Source organism: Populus nigra, chromosome 4 (genome assembly GCF_951802175.1).
Source record: "Populus nigra chromosome 4, ddPopNigr1.1, whole genome shotgun sequence".
NCBI classification, from domain to species: Eukaryota; Viridiplantae; Streptophyta; class Magnoliopsida; order Malpighiales; family Salicaceae; genus Populus; species Populus nigra.
The window spans coordinates 19158857-19180288 of record NC_084855.1 but is presented as its reverse complement, the minus strand read 5'-3'; the positions used below and the strand labels follow the sequence as shown (position 1 = coordinate 19180288).

Genomic DNA, 21432 nt, shown 5'->3' with positions numbered 1-21432 from the left:
GATTAAAGGTTCTAACACTTGGAATGATGTAGTAAAAAATTGATGAAATGAACACTTAATGTTAATACTCATGTTTTGGCCTATAGAAATTTAGATGGGAGAATCCTTGAGAATGTACATGTTGAACTTGATTGTGTACTACTTGATAACATTATGATGAACTTGATGAGGTTATGAAAAAGAATATGATCCTTGAATATATTTAGTAGTACTTCATAATTAGAATGCGTAGAACACCTTATGTCACATGATAATGAATGACAATTCGATGTTGCCATATGAAGAACATAAAAATATGCTTGTTAGGGGAATGACATAGGCTTCGGCCACCTTAAGAGAGGATAGCAAAGAAAGACCCTTATGAAGATAGTTATGAGTGATGGCTCCTCTTTAATAATGTTTGATGAATGTATGATATTGTCATGGAATAGAAACATTACACATTTCCCTGCTTTATAAACTTTGAAAATGAATTTGGTTGTGGTTATGTCCAAAACGAGGTTAAAGTATGGTCTTTAGGAGGAAAATTTGGTATTGACCATATGCGTGGATTTAGGGAAAAGAAATGTCAGAATGGTTTAGTTTTCGTTGATGATTTTCAGTGTTAGAATGACTTAGTTTTTTCATTGATGATTTTTCAGTGTCAGAATGACTTAGTTTTCACTGACGATTTTCAGTGTCAGAATGACGTTTTTCGTTGATGATTTTCAGTGTCAGAATGACTTTGTTTTCACTAACGATTTTCAATATCAAAATGACTCAGATTTATTGACAATTTCAGTGTCATAATGATATAATTTTTGTAGATGACCTTCATTAAAATTAGAGATAAATATCTTGTTACAATATTATTACTGTACAATTATACAAATATGGGAGATGTTTGAATAAATATATGTGTGTTGTGGTATATGTGTGGAAATGGTCTTTGACATTACCTAAATAAAAATATACTATGTAATGGTCATTTTTTGTATCAGGAAGCGCGACCAGGATCAGATCTTCGACCGAGTGAGGACACACTACGAGAGGGGCAGGTAGGTGGTTTCCACCTTTAACTAATTATTATTAAATCCTCAAAGTATTTATACATAATATTGCTACCCGATTTCAATCGATTAAAATTACTCATAAAACACAATGAATAATGATGTGATTAGCTTCAACTAATAGTATCTAAATTGGATAACCGGGATTCATTGATGAGATTAGCTGCAGCTAATGGTATCCATATTGGATAACCGAGATTAAATGATGTGATTAGCTCCGGCTAATGGTATCCATATTGGATAACTGAGATTCATTGATGAGATTAGCTTTGGCTAATGGCATCCATATTGGATAACCGAGATTGATTAATGAGATTAGCTTCGGCTAATGGTATCTATATTAGAAAGCCGGAAATGAATGATGAGATTAACTTTGGCTAGTGGTATCCATGTTGGGTAGCCGAGAATGAATAATAAGATTAGCTTTGGTTAATGGCATTCACGTTGGATAGCCGAGAATTAATAATAAGATTAGCTTTGGTTAATGGCATTCACGTTGGATAGCTGAGAATAAGCATTGAAAATTAGCTTTGGCTAATGATATCCATGTTGGATAAACGGGAGTAAAGGATGAGGTTAACTCCAGTTAATAGGGTCTATACTAGGATTATCGATAATGAGTGTTGTGAATCATCTTATTTGAAAGTGTTTACTAATACGATGAAATAAAAAGTATGATGTGTTATTCACAATCGAAATTAATGTTTAAATAACCATATACAAAATTGATCATAATTAAGAATGAATAGTTATCCATAAAAGAATCCTATATGTACAAGAATTCCTAGACTATAATATATGTCATTAGTTGTTTGTTGAACATAGCTCAAATAAAATAATGTGGTATAATGTTGTATGAAGATGTGGAGTAAAATATTAAAGATAGCTCCCTAGGAAGATATTAATAGCCGAATTTGTTGGCAATCAAATGGGTTTTCCAAAATTATTAGCATCTGTGAAGGGATGACCAGATTATATTTAGTGGCCATAATATCGGCAACTAAGGATGAGATAAGAATAATACTTAGTGGCTGCAATGTCGATGACTAAGGGTAAGAAAGGAACGATACTTAATGACTGCAGTATCAATGACTAAGGACAAATATGAACATAGACGGCATAGCAGCTAGTGCATAATTCAATATGTATACGATGTAATCGATACTAAAAGAATTCTGAATAAACATATTGTTCTACTTCCTTATGAAAAACCACGTATATGTATTTTTATGGCTAGATGTTAAATTTGACAAATATGAACATAGACGGCATAGCAGCTAGTGCATAATTCAATATGTATACGATGTAATCGATACTAAAAGAATTCTGAATAAACATATTGTTCTACTTCCTTATGAAAAACCACGTATATGTATTTTTATGGCTAGATGTTAAATTTGTAATGTTATTTTAGTTGCAATGATGAGCACTGCTTAACCGCTTTTTATGATCGGCTTGTTTTAACTCGCAAGTGCACGAGTGTGCGATGTAGCAATTAACTCTGTAAGATCGAGGTCATATCCACAGAGAGCTAGATCTGGAAATTAAGCTAGGTAACAAAAAAAAACTCAAAAGAAATTAAATTAACAATAACTTGGTTGAAAATGATTGATGGATTTGTTTTCAAAGATGAAAAAGTGTAAATAGATTTTAAATGACAAGAAAAAGTAAGTCTTGGTCCAAATCAATTTTAATGGTGATGTATTGGTGATTCCTTCAACATATATAAGATAACTCAACCTAATATCAACGATGGTGATATTAGATCGGAAGATATTACAATGAAGTTTAAAAAGATGAAGATTGATTATTGCTTAAGAATGAACAAGTATTTTCATATTAAGTAAGATATTGAATCAAGCAATCTCTATACCAAAACTAAGGTTTATGCATAAAAATTCAAGATTATAACATTACCTAAATGATTTCTAAAATTTCTTTGCAATAATAAAACATTCATGAAAAAAATGAAAAGATAGACATTAAGATTCATTCATATCTTAAAGAACTCACCTCATCCACCATCATTATTGATTTGGATCCAAGAAGAAGATTAGCCAACCATGATTATATATAATAACACTTTAATAAACATAAAATAACTTGAATCAAACTGAAATAATGAGTTTTACAAGCTAAAGAACCGAAATCTATAAAGAAGAACACAACACAATTTCAGTAAAAATTCGGACACAAATCTGACTCTAACTTTGGCCAGCAATTAGACCCTCTTCCAAGCCTCTTTTAGAGATGGCTAGAGACATATTTATAGGCCATTCTGTTAGCTTTTCAGATCATTAAATAACAGCTCATTTGGACATCTAAGTCAAAAGTTATGGGCAAAACATCGAAAGATGTTCTAGAAAATCAAATCAGGCCAACTTGGAGAACACTTTGGTGCACGTTTTTCTTCCTCCTTTGTGAGCTGTCTCTTTCTTCTTTTTGACCCAAAATAATGTGACAATGTCCCCTCCAGCTTTTTATCCATGTGCTTGCCCTCTTGGGTCAATGAATTACCCAAAATAAATCAAATGTTATTTGTTGTGTGGACATATAAGACCATGGATTGTGCTTGGGCTGATTTGGAGTTGATTTGAGGCTGATTTGGGGCTGAATTTGAGCATCAAATAAGGATACAAATGTACCTATTATTTGGGCTAATATTGACATTAAAACCTTGAGTGTTTGATGGTTGAAGTTTGCACACAACATAAGGCAAGTTTGGGCTTGAAATAGATCATATGATATTCTTTTCTAAAATTGGAATAGAATTGATTTTTGGAGCAAATTTGGAGCACTTATTTAAACCAAGATTTGCTTCAATCTTCAACTAAATTTCTCTTCAATTCTTTGTTTCGAATTCCGACGTTGAATTTTCTGAAATAATTCATTTAAGCTCCAAAAACCTATCGAAACATTAAAAGAAACTTCATTACTAAAAAGCACATCAATTATTATAAAAAACCCAAATAAAAACAATAAATACATATGTAAAATAAGAGACTTAATGATACTTTTGATGCACAATCACACCCCCCAACTTAGATTTTGCTAGTCCTCAAGCAATACAAAACATAAAACCATTGAAATAAAAAGAATAATAATAACATAATTAGGCTCGACTCATCACACTTAAAGGACCTATCATGCAAACATTGGTATCTTTAACCTAGTGTACACAATAGCAAATAAAGAAAAATAAGCATACTCACATTCTCTAAATCAAACATCCATACAAAATTCCAAATTCAATCGTATTTATCATGCAACCAACATAATTGATTCACGCGAAAACTCAACTTGTAATCTTCCCTTCTTACTACTACAAACAAGGTAGCAAACTAGAGAAATATCTATACATATTTTTTTCTTTTTTTTCTTTTTTTTTTCTTTTTTTTTTGAAGATATTATTTTATTCTTTTTCTTTAAGTGGTCACTTCCCTTTTGACGTGAATACAAACATTTGTGATGAATGCACCCGGTTACTCACAAAGTCACAAACTTAAAGTGCTTTGCATACTCATATTTCAAGCTGCCATTTGACGTAAAGATAAACATTTGTGATGAATACCCCTAGTTACTGAGCAACTCAAAACATTGGAGTAGATAGAACTTTGTACACATTTGTGTAATAATGATTACTCTATTTACTTAAACCTTGTTTAGGACTAGATCAAAAGGGATGATCACAAGTAAAGCATCACACTCATCTTTCATGCATAATCACACAACTCACACAACTTTTACAAGAAAAGATGTACTTCAATAATCTTAAGAAAAAAGTATGTTATATCTTGCTTTATAAGATATTATCTATCCCAAATTAAAGCATGCAATGTTCAACACAATAATGAATCCAAAAATGTAATATTGATCCTAAACAAGTCTCATTCACATACGAATGCAAGTTTTTTTTTTTTTTAACAAGCATGGATATCTCAAGCATTCAACATAATCAAATATCTAAAATTAAGTTTTTTATTATCCTCAATGTAAAAAAGAAAGAGAAGAAAAGTATAAAGATTAGAAAACTGTTACTCCCCTTTTGTTCTCAAGGATGAATGTCTGATTGAAATGGACATGAGCTGACTTCTTGCTTGATTTTTTTTTTACCTGCATATCACAACTAAAAGAAAACATTGATGTTTTTTTTTTTGAAAATAAAGAACCTCACACCCCTCCCCCCCAACTTAAAATAATGCATTGTCCCTAATGCATGAACAAGAAAATATAAGAGATGGAAGAAAGAGAAAAAAATAAAAATAAAAATGAAAAAATAAAAATAAAAACTCATTACTTCTGATACCACAATGGTATTGGATCTTCAAGATCCAATGTCTCAACTTCAGCCACAAAGTTTTCAAGATAAGGTTTCAATCGATGACCATTTACTTTGAAAACATTTCCATTCTTAGGATTTTCTACCTCAAATGCACCATGCTCAGATATGGATTTAATCACAAATGGACCAATCCATTTTGTCCTCAACTTCCCAGGAAAAAGATGTAATCGTGAATTATACAAGAGAACCTTTTGACCAACATGAAAGGATTTTCTAAGAATATGTTTATCATGCAAGGTTTTCATCTTATGTTTTGAAATTTTTGCATTTTCAAATGCATCATTTCTCAGTTCATCTAATTCATCCAATTGAAGCTTTCTATTTTTGCCAACCTCGTTTTCATCATCATTGAATTGCCGGATGGCCCAATATGCACGGTGCTCAATCTCAACAGAGAGATGACAAGGCTTTCCATAAACTAGTCTATAAGGAGACATTCCTAAAGAGGTCTTGTAAGCAGTGCGATATGCCCACAAAGCATCAACTAGTCGTAGGGACAAATCTTTACGGTTTGGATTGACTGTTTTCTCTAGAATGTTCTTGATCTCCCTATTTGCCAACTCAGCGTGGCCACTAGTTTGTGGATGATAGGGGGTACTGACCTTGTGAATTACACCATATTTTCTCATCAAAATCCCAACGGGCTTGTTACAAAAATGCTTACCACCATCACTAATCATAGCCCGAGGCATGCCAAAACGAGAGAAAATGTTTTCTTTCAAGAATTTGACCACAACTCGATGGTCATTGGTTCGAGATGCAATGGCCTCCACCCATTTAGACACATAATCAACAGCTACAAGGATGAATTGGTAACCAAATGAACTTGGAAAAGGTCCCATGAAATCAATCCCCCAACAATCAAATATTTCCAAAACAAGAATGGGGTTTAGGGGCATCATGTTACGCCTAGTAAGGTTACCTAGTCGTTGGCATCGGTCACATGCAACACAGAAGGCATGGACATCTTTGAACATGGTGGGCCAATAAAAACCACACTGCAAGATCTTGGCAGTGGTTTTCTTTGAAGAGAAATGCCCACCACAGGCTAATGCATGACAAAAATTAATTACACTTGGAATTTCATGATCAGGGATGCACCGCCTAACAATTTGGTCAGGGCAGTATTTAAATAGGTAGGGGTCATCCCAAAAAAAGGTACGCACGTTGCGCAAGAATTTTTGTTTGTCAAGTTTAGACCAATGAGAAGGAATCTGACTTGTGGCTAGGTAATTTGCTATGTCAGCATACTATGGAGAGCCAATGTAGGAAACAGTACCTGCACAAAATAAATTTTCATCAGCAAAGAATTCATTTATTGGAGATTCATCAATTGTGGTCTCATAGCTTGAAAGACGGGAAAAATGATCAGCCACTACATTCTCTACTCCCTTTTTATCTCGAATTTCAAGGTTAAACTCTTGGAGTAAGAGGATCCATCGAATCAAACGTGGCTTGGCATCTTGTTTTGTGAGCAAGTATTTCAATGCTGCATGATCAGTGAAAACAATAACAAGAGATCCAACCAAATAAGACCTAAACTTGTCCAATGCAAATACTACAGCTAAAAGTTCTTTTTCAGTTGTAGTGTAATTCAATTGAGCATCATTCAAAGTCTTGCTAGCATAATAAATGACATGAGGCTTCTTATCTTTTCTTTGTCCTAAAACAGCCCCTACCGCAAAATCACTAGCATCACACATCAGTTCAAATGGTAAAGACCAATCAGGAGCTTGCATGATTGGTGCAGTGGTCAACAACCCTTTAAGCTTTTCAAAAGCTTCTTGACATTTTGATGTCCAATCAAATTGAACATCTTGTGACAACAAGTTACACAATGGTTTGGCAATGGTACTAAAAGAATGAATGAATCTTCGGTAAAAACCAGCGTGTCCTAAAAAGGATCTCACATCTTTCACAGTCCTAGGGGTAGATAATTTTTGAATGACTTCAACCTTTGACTTATCTACCTCTATCCCTTTTGAAGAGACAATGTGACCTAAGACAATGCCATGTGTCACCATAAAATGACACTTCTCCCAATTGAGTACAAGATTGCTCTCTTCACACCTTTCAAGAACTTTTTCTAAATGCATTAGACACAACTCATAAGAATCCCCATAAACTGAAAAATCATCCATGAAAACTTCCAAAAAATTTTCCACCATGTCACTAAAGATACTCATCATACACCTTTGAAAAGTGGCTGGTGCATTACACAAGCCAAAAGGCATTCTTCTATAAGCATAGGTACCAAAAGGACAAGTGAAAGTGGTTTTTTCTTGGTCTTCTAAAGAAATCTCAATTTGGTTGTAACCTGAGTATCCATCAAGAAAACAATAGAAAGCTCTTCCGGCTACTCTTTCAAGCACTTGGTCTAAAAATGGAAGTGGAAAATGGTCCTTCCTAGTCACCATGTTCAACTTACGATAATCAATGCACATACGCCATCCAGTTTGGATTCTAGTTGGTACTAGCTCATTATTTATATTTTTCACTACTGTGACTCCAGATTTTTTTGGGACAACTTGGGTTGGACTAACCCATTTTGAGTTTGCAATGGGGTAAATGATACCTGCATCAAGTAGCTTAAGCACTTCACATCTTACTACTTCCTTCATGTTTGGGTTCAATCGTCTTTGCATTTGCCTCACAGTTTTAGCCTCTTCTTCAAGATAGATTCTATGTGTACATAAAAGAGGGCTAATTTCTTTCAAGTCAGTAATAGTCCACCCAATTGCTTTTTTGTGTTTTCTCACCACTCTCAAAAGTTCTTGTTCCTGCTCTATGCTAAGTTTTGATGAAATCACAATAGGATATGATTCATCTTCCCCTAGAAATGCATACTTAAGATCACTCGGTAAAGGCTTCCTTTCTGGTTTATAAGGTTGGACAAGAGATGCCTCAGCTTTCACTTGGGGTGAAATCAAAGGCTCAAACGATGGGGTCCATTGACCTATTGACATAAGAGGCATTGGATCTAGATAAGTCTCGAGCTCTCTTACTTCCTCATCAACACATTCCAAAAAATAAAATCTTTCATCATGAATTAAAGTTCTCTCCAATGGATCCTTTATCCATTCTCTCTCAAAGTGTTCTTGACAAACTGTTTGGATCAAATCCACCTCTCTAATGTCCTCATGTTCACCAATTTGTTTGGAGACATTGAATATGTTCATCTCCACAGTCATATTTCCAAAAGACAATTTCATCACCCCATTCCTACAGTTGATTAAAGCATTGGATGTAGCTAGGAAAGGTCTACCTAAGATGACTGGGATGGGAGCATTAGAACTTTGAATAGGTGCGGTGTTCAACACTACAAAATCAACAGGAAAGTAGAATTTATCTACTTGGACCAACACATCCTCAACAATACCCCTAGGAATCTTGATTGACCTATCAGCTAATTGAAGGGTGATTCGAGTAGGCTTGATTTCTCCTAAACCTAATTGTTCGTAAATAGTGTAGGGTATTAAATTCACACTTGCTCCTAAATCCAACAAAGCTTGGTCTATCTTATGATTTCCAATAATGCATGAAATGGTAGGACAAACAGGATCTTTGTATTTGGGAGGGGTCTTAAACTAGATGATGGCACTAGCATGTTCAGTTAGAAAGGCTCTTTCTTTCACATTCAATCTCCTTTTGACTGTGCATAAGTCCTTGAGGAACTTTGCATAGAGGGGACTTGTTTAATTGCATCAAGGAGTGGAATGTTGACTTTCACTTGTTTGAACAATTCATAGATTTCCGAGTTCATAAGATCATGTTTAGGTTTCCCTGACCTTTGTGGAAATGGTGCTCTAGGAACAAATTCTAAATCACTCACTTTGACTCCAATTTTTCTTGAATCATCTCCTTTCTCACTCATCTCTTTCTCATTTATCTCACCTTCTTTGTCACTCAAGCTCTCATTTGTCACTTGTGTTTTGATTTTCCTCTTCACTTTCCTTAGATTTCTCCTCCACAATACCTCTAGGAATCTTAAAACCTATAGCTTTGTCAACAATCTTTCCACTTCTAAGGGTAGTGATGGCTTGGACTTGTTCATGGTTTGAAGGTTCACTAGATGAGGATTCATTCATGTGTACCTGACCTCTAGGATTTGGCATTGGTTGAGCTGGAATCTTTCCCTTCTCTTGAATGCTTAGTGATTGAGTCAACTTGGTTAGTTGACTTCGAATGTCATCTAAGGTCCTATTGGTCTGGTCTTGAAATTTGTAAGCTTGGTTGTTGATTCCTCCTTGTGTTTGCATGAATTGTTGAAGAGTATCCTCTAGGGATCTCTTATGAGGTGGTTGGTATGTGTTATGTGTGGGAGTATGAAATGGTTGGGGTGGAGGTTGAAATGTTTGAGGTACTGAAGAGCCCTCATTTCTCCATCCAAAATTTGGGTGGTTCCTCCATCCAGGATTGTAGGTCTCAGAGTAGGGATTGCCTACTTGGTTTGAAAATGGCTTTCTAACATTACTTGAATCAGAAGTTTGGCCATATAGCACTTCCTTGAAGGCTGGAATGGTAGGACACTCAATTGTCCTATGCCCTTTGCTCTCACAAACAACACAACTTTCCTCTTGTTGTTCACTCATGACATGCACTTTTTTAATCTCAAGAGACTCTACTTTCCTAGCCAATGAGGCTAATCTAGCATTGAGGTCATCAGTCTCTTTCAATTGGAACTTCCCACTTGAATGAGAAATGGTGTTTCTAGACTCAACATGAAGTGGGAGAGAAGTCTCCCATTGCTTTGTGTTTTCAGCCAATTGATCAAAGAAATCAAAGGCTTCACTTGGTTCTTTGTCATAAAACTCACCATTACACATGGTTGACACTAGCTTTTTAAAATCTGCGGTAAGAGAGTCGTAGAAGAAACTCACTAACCTCCACATCTCAAAACCATGGTGAGGGCATGCATTTAACAAGTCTTTGAACCTTTCCCAAGCTTGGTGAAATGACTCATTTGGACTACAAGAAAAATTCATCATTTGACGTTGTAAGGCTGCCGTCCTATGAGTGGGGAAGTATTTTTTCAAAAATTCAGCTTGCATTTCTCTCCATGTACCTATAGACCTAGGACGCAAGGAGTTTAGCCAAAGCTTGGCTTTATCCTTTAGAGAGAATGGGAACAATTTAAGCCGAATGGTTTCCTCGGTGCATGTTCTATCAATAAAAGTATTACATACCTCTTCAAAGTCCTTAATATGTATGTATGGATTTTCAGAATCCATACCGTGAAATGTGGGAAGAAGTTGAATCATGCCCGGTTTCAAATTGAAAGCTTGTTGGTTAAGAGGTAAGATAATACATGAAGGTGTACTTTGTCTAGCCGGGTGAAGATACTCTCTAAGAGTTCGAAAATTAGGTTGATCATTGAATTGTGGAGGTCCATTACCTTGAACACTCCCTTCACCCTCTACATCTTCCACATTAGCCATGATAAAAAAAAAAATATAACAATTATATGAATACGAAGGGAAAGGAACAACAAAGAAAAAGAAAAGGAAAAAGAAGATTGCAAATAAAAGTAAATGAAACGTAAAAGATAAAGTAATAGCTCAAAAATAAAAATACAACAAATTAAGAAATTCTCCAACTAATAAGCAATATTAACAACAATAAACATTAAAAGATAATTATAACAAGCATGAATAAAAAGGCGGTAATACCGGCCAAGCACTTCAGACAATAAATATAAGAAAAATAACAACAATAAACATTAAAAGATAATTATAACAAGCATGAATAAAAAGGCGGTAATACCGGCCAAACACTTCAAACAATAAATATAAGAAAAATAACAACAATAAACAACAAAATAAAATAAAATGAACAAAAGGCGGTAAAACCAGCCTTATAATATAAACAATAAATATTAGAAACTAATTAGAATAGACAATAAAAGAAAAATGGTTGAACCAACCAAAATCGAACAATTAATAGTCCAGTCCACAGTCCAATATCCGAAAAGTTGAGGTATTTTTTTTCTAGGCGGTGAAACCAGCCATTTGATTTTTTATTTATATGTTTTTTTTTTTGTTTTCCAATACTCAAATATAAATTTGTTACCTTTGCTTGCTAGCTCCCCGGCAACGGCGCCAAAATTGCTTGACCGCTTTTTATGTTCGGCTTGTTTTAACTCGCAAGTGCACGAGTGTGCGATGTAGCAATTAACTCGGTAAGATCGAGGTCATATCCACAGAGAGCTAGATCTGGAAATTAAGCTAGGTAACAAAAAAACTCAAGAGAAATTAAATTAACAATAACTTGGTTGAAAATAATTGATGGATTTGTTTTCAAAGATGAAAAAGTGTAAATAGATTTTAAATGACAAGAAAAAGTAAGTCTTGGTCCAAATCAATTTTAATGGTGATGTATTGGTGATTCCTTCAACATATATAAGATAACTCAACCTAATATCAACGATGGTGATATTAGATTGGAAGATATTACAATGAAGTTTAAAAAGATGAAGATTGATTATTGTTTAAGAATGAACAAGTACTTTCATATTAAGTAAGACATTGAATCAAGCAATCTCTATACCAAAACTAAGGTTTGTGCATAAAAATTCAAGATTATAACATTACCTAAATGATTTCTAAAATTTCTTTGCAATAATAAACATTCATGAAGAAAATGAAAAGATAGACATTAAGATTCATTCATATCTTAAAGAACTCACCTCAACCACCATCATCCTTGATTTAGATCCAAGAAGGAGATTAGCCAACCATGATTATATGTAATAACACTTTAATAAATATGAAATAACTTAAATCAAACTAAAATAATAAGTTTTACAATCTAAAGAACCGAAATCTATAAAGAAGAACACAACACAATTGCAGTAAAAATTCAGACACAAATCTGACTCTAACTTTGAACAGCAATTCAACCCTCTTAGAAGCCTCCTCTGGAGATGGCTATTAGAGACATATTTATAGGCCATTCTGTTAGCTTTCCAGATCATTAAAGAACAGCTCATTTGGACATCTGAGTCAAAAGTTATGGACAAAACACCGAAAGATGTTCTGGAAAATCAAACCAGACCAGCTTGGAGAACACTTTGGTGCACGTTTTTCTTCCTCCTTTATGAGTTGTCTCTTTCTTCTTTTGACCCAAAATAATGTCACAATGTCCCCTCCAGCTTTCCATCCATGTGCTTGCCCTCTTGGATCAATGAATTACCCAAATAAATCAAATGTTATTTATTGTGTGGACATGTAGGATCATGGATTGTGTTTGGGCTGATTTGGGGCTGATTTGGGGCTGATTTTGGGGCTGCTTTGGGGTTGAATTTAAGCATCAAATAAGGATACAAATGTACCTTTTATTTGGGCTAAGATTGACATTGAAACCTTGAGTGTTTGATGGTTGAAGTTTGCACACAACATAAGGCAAGTTTGGGCTTGAAATAGATCATATGATATTCTTTTCTAGAATTGGAATAGAATTGATTTTTGGGGCAAATTTGGAGCACTTATTTGAACCAAGATTTGCTTCAATCTTCAACTAAATTTCTCTTTAATTCTTTGTTCCGAATTCCGACGTTAAATTTTCTGAAATAATTCATTTAAGCTCCAAAAACCTATCGAAACATTAAAAGAAACTTCATTACTAAAAAGCACATCAATTATTATAAAAAACCCAAATAAAAACAATAAATACATATGTAAAATAAGAGACTTAATGATACTTTTGATGCACAATCAACTACTACATGTATGTAATAGAGTTATTAGATATTGTATTGCCTAGAAGGATAAGAAAAAAACTGAGAAAATATATGAATTATAGGGGAAACTTTGCTGTAAATTTGGTAAACCAAAGAATCAATAATGGGATGTTACATGAAAATTTCAGGTCGTTACAGGAATGATATCCAAAAAACCATTGTAACTATATTATTTAAATAACTTAAATTTTGTATAAAGGTAATTAGGCCAATTGTTGGCCTAATTATTCATTTTAACTATATTGAATGAACGATGCACCGTCCACTCTTATGTAAGGATTTTTATAGAGTTGATGAATTTTTATCTCAGGTTGCCGCATAATGTGTATCTTTTTCTCATTATGTGGTTGAGTGATTCTCATACTAAGTTTTTTATTGTACTTACAAACTCTTTAATGGATTAATCCACTTCGTTATGATTTATATTTCTTATTTGTGTCTCGTTATAGGCATAGGGTGGGGGTGATCAATGCATATAACTTTGGTTCTTCAAGGTAAAGTTCTTGGTGGATCAAATTACAAATATTTCTTCAAGCTGGCTGGTTATTATTATTAATCTTTATTATTCCTTTATTTTATAATAAAAATAATAAGAACTAATCGAGAAAGAGAAATCATTATTCCCCTCCTCACAAAGTACTATTTATTGGAATAGTATTTTGTTTTCTTTTTTAATTTCATCCTTTATTATTAGATTTATTGAAGATTGAGTTTCATAATTTATTTCAGTTTGTTTTCTTTAAGGTTATTTCAATCTCCTAATCCAAGTCACGAGTTTTGTGAGTTGACCTAATTAACTAGTGTTTTTCTAGGTCTTTTATTGCAATTGAATTTTCTTTTCAATTTTATCCTTTATTTTTTGAGTTGATTGAGAATTAAAACTTCATAATTTATTTTGGTTTGATTTTTATAAGGTTATCTCAGTTTCATGACTTAAGTCAAAGATTTGGCGGATTAAACCCAGCTGACTCAGTTTTTTTATTTTTTTAATTGATTTTGTTTTTCAATTTCATTCTTCAATATTGAATTGATTGAGAATTCAAATTCATAATTTATTTTGATTTGTTTTCTAATATGTTATCCCGATCTCATGATTTGATTGATTGACTTAGGTAATTTCATTTTTTTAATTAATTTTTTTAATTTTATTTTTTAATATTGAGTTGTTCGAAACTTGAGCTTTAATATATTTTTTGATTTGGTTTTTATGAAGTTATCACGGTCTTAATGTCCTAGGTCATAGATTTTATATGTTAACTTGTGTTGACCCGAATCAATTTAATATGTTGTCGTCTAAATACTTTTTTAAAAAAATATTATCTTGAATGTTTTTCAGTCAAACTATGTTTTTTTATTCGGTTGTCCAAGTTACCTTTTGATTTGCCAAGTTATTCGAGTCACATTGGATCAATCTCTACATGGTTAATTTTTTTTTCTTCTTGAAAACATATTAGCAATGCTTGGATATTTTTATTTTTTTAAAAAAATGATTTAGTGTTATTTCTATATTGATAGAATCATAAAATACATTTATGTAAATAACATGTTGTTGATTTAGTAGTAATTTTAGTGAAAATAAATGTTCACTATAAATTCATAATTGACTTACAATGTTAAGAATATCATGAATTATAGATATTAAAAATAAAAACAACTTAGAAAAGAAGGATCATGTTAATGGGAAGGAGTGAGAATTAGAAACAACTAAATTGGTGGTCTGCACTACGCGGCCGGGTCAAAAAACTTTTAATGTAAAAAAAGAATACTTAAATAATAATAGTGATTTTAAAGAAGCAAAAATAAAATAAAATTGGGATTCAGGTCATTGACTTGAATAAATTTAATAAGCTCAATTAATTTAATAATATAATTATAAAAAAATCTAATAAAAATAAAAAAGAAAAAGAAAAAATGACAATGACTAATAAAAATAAATAAATGTTTATATTATTATGAAAATATATCCTTTTAAATATTCTTAAAAGGTTTCAACAATCTTATTTGATAACAAAACAAAAATTAAATGAGGATAACCTCATAAAGAGAAAAATAAAAAAAAGTTCAAAGCTTAATTACCAGCAAATAAAAAGGATGAATTGAAAAAAAATTAATTTTAAAAAAATAAAAAATCTAATTTTAGTTAACATGCTAAACTCACAGGTTACTTATGAAGTTGAGATAACCCTGTAGAAAAAAAAACGAATAACAATGAAGGTCAACTCTCAAGCAAACTAAAAAATAAAAGGTGAAAATGAAAATAAAATCAATTATAAAAACTCGAGTCAACCGGGGTTAACTCAACTAACTCACGACCTAGGATATGAGATTAAGATAACCCTATAAAAAAGAAAGCGACAAAAATCACAAAGTTGAAGGCCCAATAATCTAATATCGAAGATGAAATTGAATTTTTCTTTTTTTTAAAAAAAAATATAGAACCAAGAAAAATCAAAGTCAAATCGGGCTAATTTTTGAAACTCGAGACTTGATTCATAAGACCAAGTTATATATAAAGGGCAAACTTGTAAAAATCATGAATCAAAATTCCCAATCATCAAAAACTAAAAAACATAATAAATAGCAATCAAAATAATAAGGATCAAATTTGATAAAAATTAAAGGAAATAAAACAACAAGGGATGAAATTGAAAAACAAAATAAAATAAGAAAATGATAAAAAAAATAGTAATAAAAAAAATGACGACCAAATATAATAGATGAGAAATTAAAGAAGGATGAAATTGAAAGAAAAAAATTTTAATTTTATAAATTATTTCAAATAAAAAAATAGTAATCAAAAAAATATAAACCAAATTAAAAGGAAAACCAAATTCAAGAGCTAGTTTGAAAAATTAGAGGGTTTTAAAGATGAGAAAGAGAAAAAAAAAGACAGCTAGGGTCAATTGGAGGTCCATTTCCCACACTCACCCAGGCATGATTGAGCCATCAAGGAAATTCCAACATGGTCTTGAAAGCTAGTTATTAGCCACATGCGTCGCTTAAAGTGTGTGAGCATTATTTACGTGCTGATAAAACAATACACTTCACAACCACTTGTTTTTTTTTTAATAATATTTATATTTATCAAAATATTATATTGCCCCTCAATATACTTGATTATAATAAAAAAAACATAATGAAAATACAAAAATATTTCTGAAAGATACTTTAATAAAATTTGCTTTTACACTTCAGTCATTGTATTGTTTTGAAAAAAGTAAAATAACTAAAAAATCTATGGATGCTACTTTAAATCTTTTTACTTTTAAGAACAATTAAATTATTTTATTGTACTTCAAATTAAAAAAAATTCTATTTATCCTAATTAATTTAATAATTCCAAATAAATCTTGTTCTCTCCTTTTCACTTCATTGATTGTGCCGAAACAAAAATGTCATTAAACATTAGCAATTAATAATACAACAAGTCTAGGGATGTTTGGTAGTGTAATTTAAAATTTATATATTTTTATTTAAAATTATTTTTTAATAATTTTAAATTATTTTAATAGATTAAAAAATATTTTTTTTAAAATTATTTTAATATATATTTAAATAAAAAAATATTTTAAAATAAAAATACTTCATTCCAGAAAATGCTCTAATCATCAATAAAACTTGCAGAAATAAAAGGTGGTTGAAAATGTTGTAACAGTTGTTTTTTAAAATATTTTTTATTTAGAAATGTATTAAAATTATTTTTTATTATTTTATTAAAATTATTTTTGATATTAATACATTAAAATGATATGAAAATACATAAAATATTAATTTAAAATAAAAAATAAAAAAAATAAATTAAAAAAAACTTTTAAAATACAAAAACAACCGTACCATAAATACCCACAGACACAACATAAAGCTGTTCTAATCCATTCCGCATCGTAAGAAAAAGAAAAGAAACTTCCACCTTCCAGATCCACTACCACCACCAGCCAATTATATCTGTCAGCAGCAGCAGAAGAAATAGAAGAAGAAGATGAGGAGGATGAGCGGTGTGCTTGTGCTCATTTTTTACATTTTAAGTTTGCTTCTTCCTCTCCCAACCACTACAGCTTCTTCCTGTTGTTCTATCAAAGGTCTTTTCTTTCTTCTTTTTTTTTTTCCTGCTTCACCTCACGGATATTATTATTATTACTATTATTTATAGATTGCAATAATAATTAATTAATTTTCATCTTATTAGGGTTTCAAAAAGTTGTTTTTATCAAATCAAAAGCAAGTTGGAATGGTTTTTAAAATAAAATAAAATAATTAATGAATGAAGCTGTGGTTTTTTTAATACAGGGTTGCCACTTGTGAGGAATATCAGTGAGCTTCCACAGGATAACTATGGAAGGGGAGGTTTGTCTCATATCACTCTTGCTGGTTCTGCCATGCATGGATTGAAAGAGGTATGCTGCGCTGCGCTGCTTGCATTTCGTAGACTTTTAATGTTTCTGGTGTTTTGATTATTTACTGTTACTATTTGGATAATTGGAAATTGGCCATCTGTGTGAGAAGAAAAAATATACTCTCTTTTCAAATGGGAACTAGTCAAAAGGAAAAGGATTTTTGTCTCTTGTACAGAAGCTATAGAATACAATTTTGGGTTCTTAACACTTATTCAACACATTTTATGGGCTTTGTAGGTAGAGGTATGGCTTCAAACATTTTCTCCAGGCTCGCGCACTCCAATCCACAGGCATTCTTGTGAAGAAATATTTGTTGTCCTCAAGGGAAGTGGAACTCTCTATCTTGCATCAAGTTCACACGAGAAGTATCCTGGAAAGCCTCAAGAATATTTTGTGTTTGCCAATAGTACATTTCATATTCCTGTCAATGATGTTCACCAGGTGAACCTTTCTACATAAATTGTTTTCTGATAGGATATGAACTTCTTAGGGTATTTGGTGTTCTAAGAATCTGCACTTTAGATGAATTAGGAGGAAGAAACTTGTTAATCTGGAAAAAGAAACATAGCAATGTCCATTACTATTTTTTTTTTTCAATTGGTTCAATACATTTAGTTACAAGTATTGTTGTAATGGATTACAAAATCTCACCTCCAAATGCTGCAAGATGCACTTTGAAATATGAAAAAAATAAAAATGAAAAAGAAACTGGTTCTAATTCTAATCCACTTCCAGTTCGGAAATGAGAACCTCAAGCTTTTGAGCTTGTGTGTGCAACCAAAAAACTGATTAGAGGATTATCTTTAAATATTTGGATAACTGACTCTATCTTGCGAACCTAGGGATTGAATGCTGCCTTTCATATCAAATTGTAATGGTTAAATGAAATTCAATTGACTAGTGTGATGCATTGCTCAAGTATTGCGTAGGCAAGGTTAAACAGGGAGATTGGTAATATTTCCATAAAAGTAATTTTGGTTTTGATTGAAGAGGTAAAATCATGCAAGAAAACCAAGTAAAATGCTGGTCAGATCAAACTGAAGATACAAATGCTGAATTTTTTTGGCTTCCTTTGGAGTTCTGACATCTAAAGAAACATATTTCCGCAGAAGCCATCACTTGCACTTTGAGTTTTCTGGCAAATTATTATCTAGACACTTAGAAACAGATATCTGAATCCTAGAAAGAACTCAAATGGCCACCAAAGTAAAAAATAAAAGCTATGTAATATTATTATAGGCCAATACTTGTTCGTTTCTATATTTGTATGCAATTAGCTTTTTCTGGAAGTTGTCATTTTGTTTTCCATGTCTTCCTCTTTCAATTGTGACTATTTCTCTTATAGCATGTGTACATGTAGACTAGTGAAGTACAATATGCTCAGGACATTTGATAGTTTGAAAATATTCAGTGGAATGGTGCTGAAAGGAAATAAATATAATTCAGCTGCACTTAGCTGTTTGCAAATTCCTTGGCATAAGTATTTGGTTGCAATTTATCTCTGCTGTTCCAAACACCAATATAGGTCAAATGCTCTTGGTCCTAGCTTACATAATGTGAATCTTTTCAGGTCTCGCTTAAGTCTGCTTGTCAATATATTGAAATTATTTTATCTTCTGCTGTTTTGCAATTATCTGTGACATGATTGTTTTCTTTTTTCACTGCAGGTCTGGAATACCAATGAACATGAGGATTTGCAAATGCTTGTCATAATATCTCGCCCACCAGTTAAAGTGTATGCAAATGCTTTTCTTCCATTCCTTAAACTTAAATGTTTACAAGCAATGTGCTGCAATTTATATCTTTTTTTGGACTGCTTGTTCAAATACCAGGCGACAAGCTTCTATGTGATCTTCACAAATATTTGTTTGTTCAACCATTTGCATTATAGTATCATTATAGACACCTTTAACTTTTATGATGCCCAAGAATCTCCATCCTCAGCTATTGAGTTTGATGATCCAGAATAGTTCTAGCTGCTTTTGTATTTCTGCTGTCAGTGCTTCTGATTGTGTCATTTGAAAAAAAGACCCGGGTCATCCTACTATTGCATGATATTACTGCTCCCTTCTACATTTGGCTTTGATATTTGATCCTTGGTTCTAAAATGTCACACCTCTTCTGATTGTGTCATTTGAAAAAAAGACCCGGGTCATCCTACTATTGCATGATATTACTGCTCCCTTCTACATTTGGCTTTGATATTTGATCCTTGGTTCTAAAATGTCACACCTTTTGAAAGTTATTTCCACGTTCATGGAAGAGGTGTCATTCCAGCCTGATGTTGCAGTTCTTTTGGCTTATTATTCTGAAAGAAACATCCTTTTCTTACAATACCAACAAACACACACACACACTTCTCAGAATCCAAATCTAAAAAAACTGTGATTTTTCAATCTTGTCAAGCTTATTGTACCATACATTATGTTTGCCCTAAAAGTTTCATCTAGATAAATCTCAAAATTTTCTTTTCCACTTTTTTTTTCTTCTATCCATGATACCAATCAGGTGGTATGTGTTATTTCCTCAGCGTATAATATGTCTGGCTTTGGAATCAATTCTCATTTGCAGTATTCCGAAATAAGTAAATAAATTTTACACTGGTCCTTCTTTTGTCCCCGTTTTGGTTTTTCTCTTGCTCAACAATTTCTTGTTTCCAGGTTCATTTATGAGGACTGGTTCATGCCACATACTGCAGCAAAGTTGAAGTTTCCCTATTACTGGGATGAGCAATGCCTCCTAGAACCTCCAAAAGATGAACTTTGATATCTACTCCTTGTGCATATATGCTAACACACACCATGGACTTTTCTTATCGTGGACTGATAAATATTGATATGGAAGTTGTCTTGAAATTCAGGAGCGTTAAAGTGATTTACCTATTTTGCAACATCAGCTGAGAATTTCAGAAGTTGTATATATTTGGGAACTTTTAAATGTACTCCTGACTGGAATGTGGATTTTGATGTTTTTCATTCTGCTATACGGTTTCCATGTTATCATGCAGCAAAGGCTTTTGTTTCCATATGATTGAGAAATAGTAATTTCTTGGGGTAATTGAAAATATGCTGTCCAATTAAATTAAAATAACCACTAGCTGTTGTTCCCGCTATATACCGTGTGCTGGCATTATGGATGTGTTTTTTGATATTATAAAATTTTGGTATTATAAAATTTGTTATTTGAGGAATATAAAGATTATACTTCATACAATGAATAGTAAAAATAATTGTGAATGTTAATTAAAAACTATATGGAAAGTTGATTTTATTTGTAATAAGTAAAAGATATATTAACAGAATTTACGGTTGGGTTTTTTTACTGTACATGAATGCATTGGGGATATAGAAGCAATTAATTATGGATTTATTGTGACATTTAACTATGGACTTACATTGTTGCTTCGCTATGTCTTAACATGTATGGGGATTTTTTTTATTATACATGCACCGTGGATCAAGATACAATGAACTTTGGACGCCATTATAGTCACTTGGAAGTGTTCGTTGCCTGTGTTTTTAGTCAAGAATTGCAGCTGGGGTGATTTATTTGATGTGATAAATATTATCATTTGCATTCTAATTACCCAAGCGCCTACCCAGACGCACACCTCTTGGAGTTGCAGACACCTGATGCTTGGACTGTCAAGCCTGGGATTTCGGTTGGCTACACGCGCTTGCTCACGCTCTAAGCTGTTGCCACATGGCGTTGGGGCTGGTTGAGGCCCTAGCATGCAGACACCTAGCGCGAGTCTGCCATGCCTTTGGTGCTAAGGGAAGACTCACGAGGTAGGGTGTGCAACCCCGCACTCCTGGCCTCCAGATCCGCGCGCTGGGTGCAAACCTGGCCGCCGAGGTCTGTTCTAACCACCCTTTGGTGTAGAGGCCCCACAAAATCAGCCAGACAAAA

General features: G+C 32.6%; 2 protein-coding genes across 2 annotated transcripts; one reads left to right on the top strand and one right to left on the bottom strand.

Moving 5' to 3' along the window:
• Positions 1-7306: 7306 nt before the first annotated feature.
• Positions 7307-8572, bottom strand: LOC133691746 (uncharacterized). The gene is made up of 2 exons (XM_062112348.1): positions 7900-8572; positions 7307-7346 (listed from the first exon to the last, which is right to left on the bottom strand). Exons 1-2 carry the CDS (start codon positions 8568-8570, stop codon positions 7307-7309), a joined length of 711 nt encoding a protein of 236 aa, XP_061968332.1. The 5' UTR covers positions 8571-8572.
• An 8413-nt stretch (positions 8573-16985) lies between these two features.
• Positions 16986-20506, top strand: LOC133691173 (auxin-binding protein T85-like). Its single transcript, XM_062111556.1, has 5 exons — positions 16986-17208; positions 17417-17523; positions 17761-17964; positions 19191-19258; positions 20184-20506. Exons 1-5 carry the CDS (start codon positions 17109-17111, stop codon positions 20287-20289), a joined length of 585 nt encoding a protein of 194 aa, XP_061967540.1. The 5' UTR covers positions 16986-17108; the 3' UTR covers positions 20290-20506.
• The last annotated feature ends 926 nt before the right edge of the window (positions 20507-21432 follow it).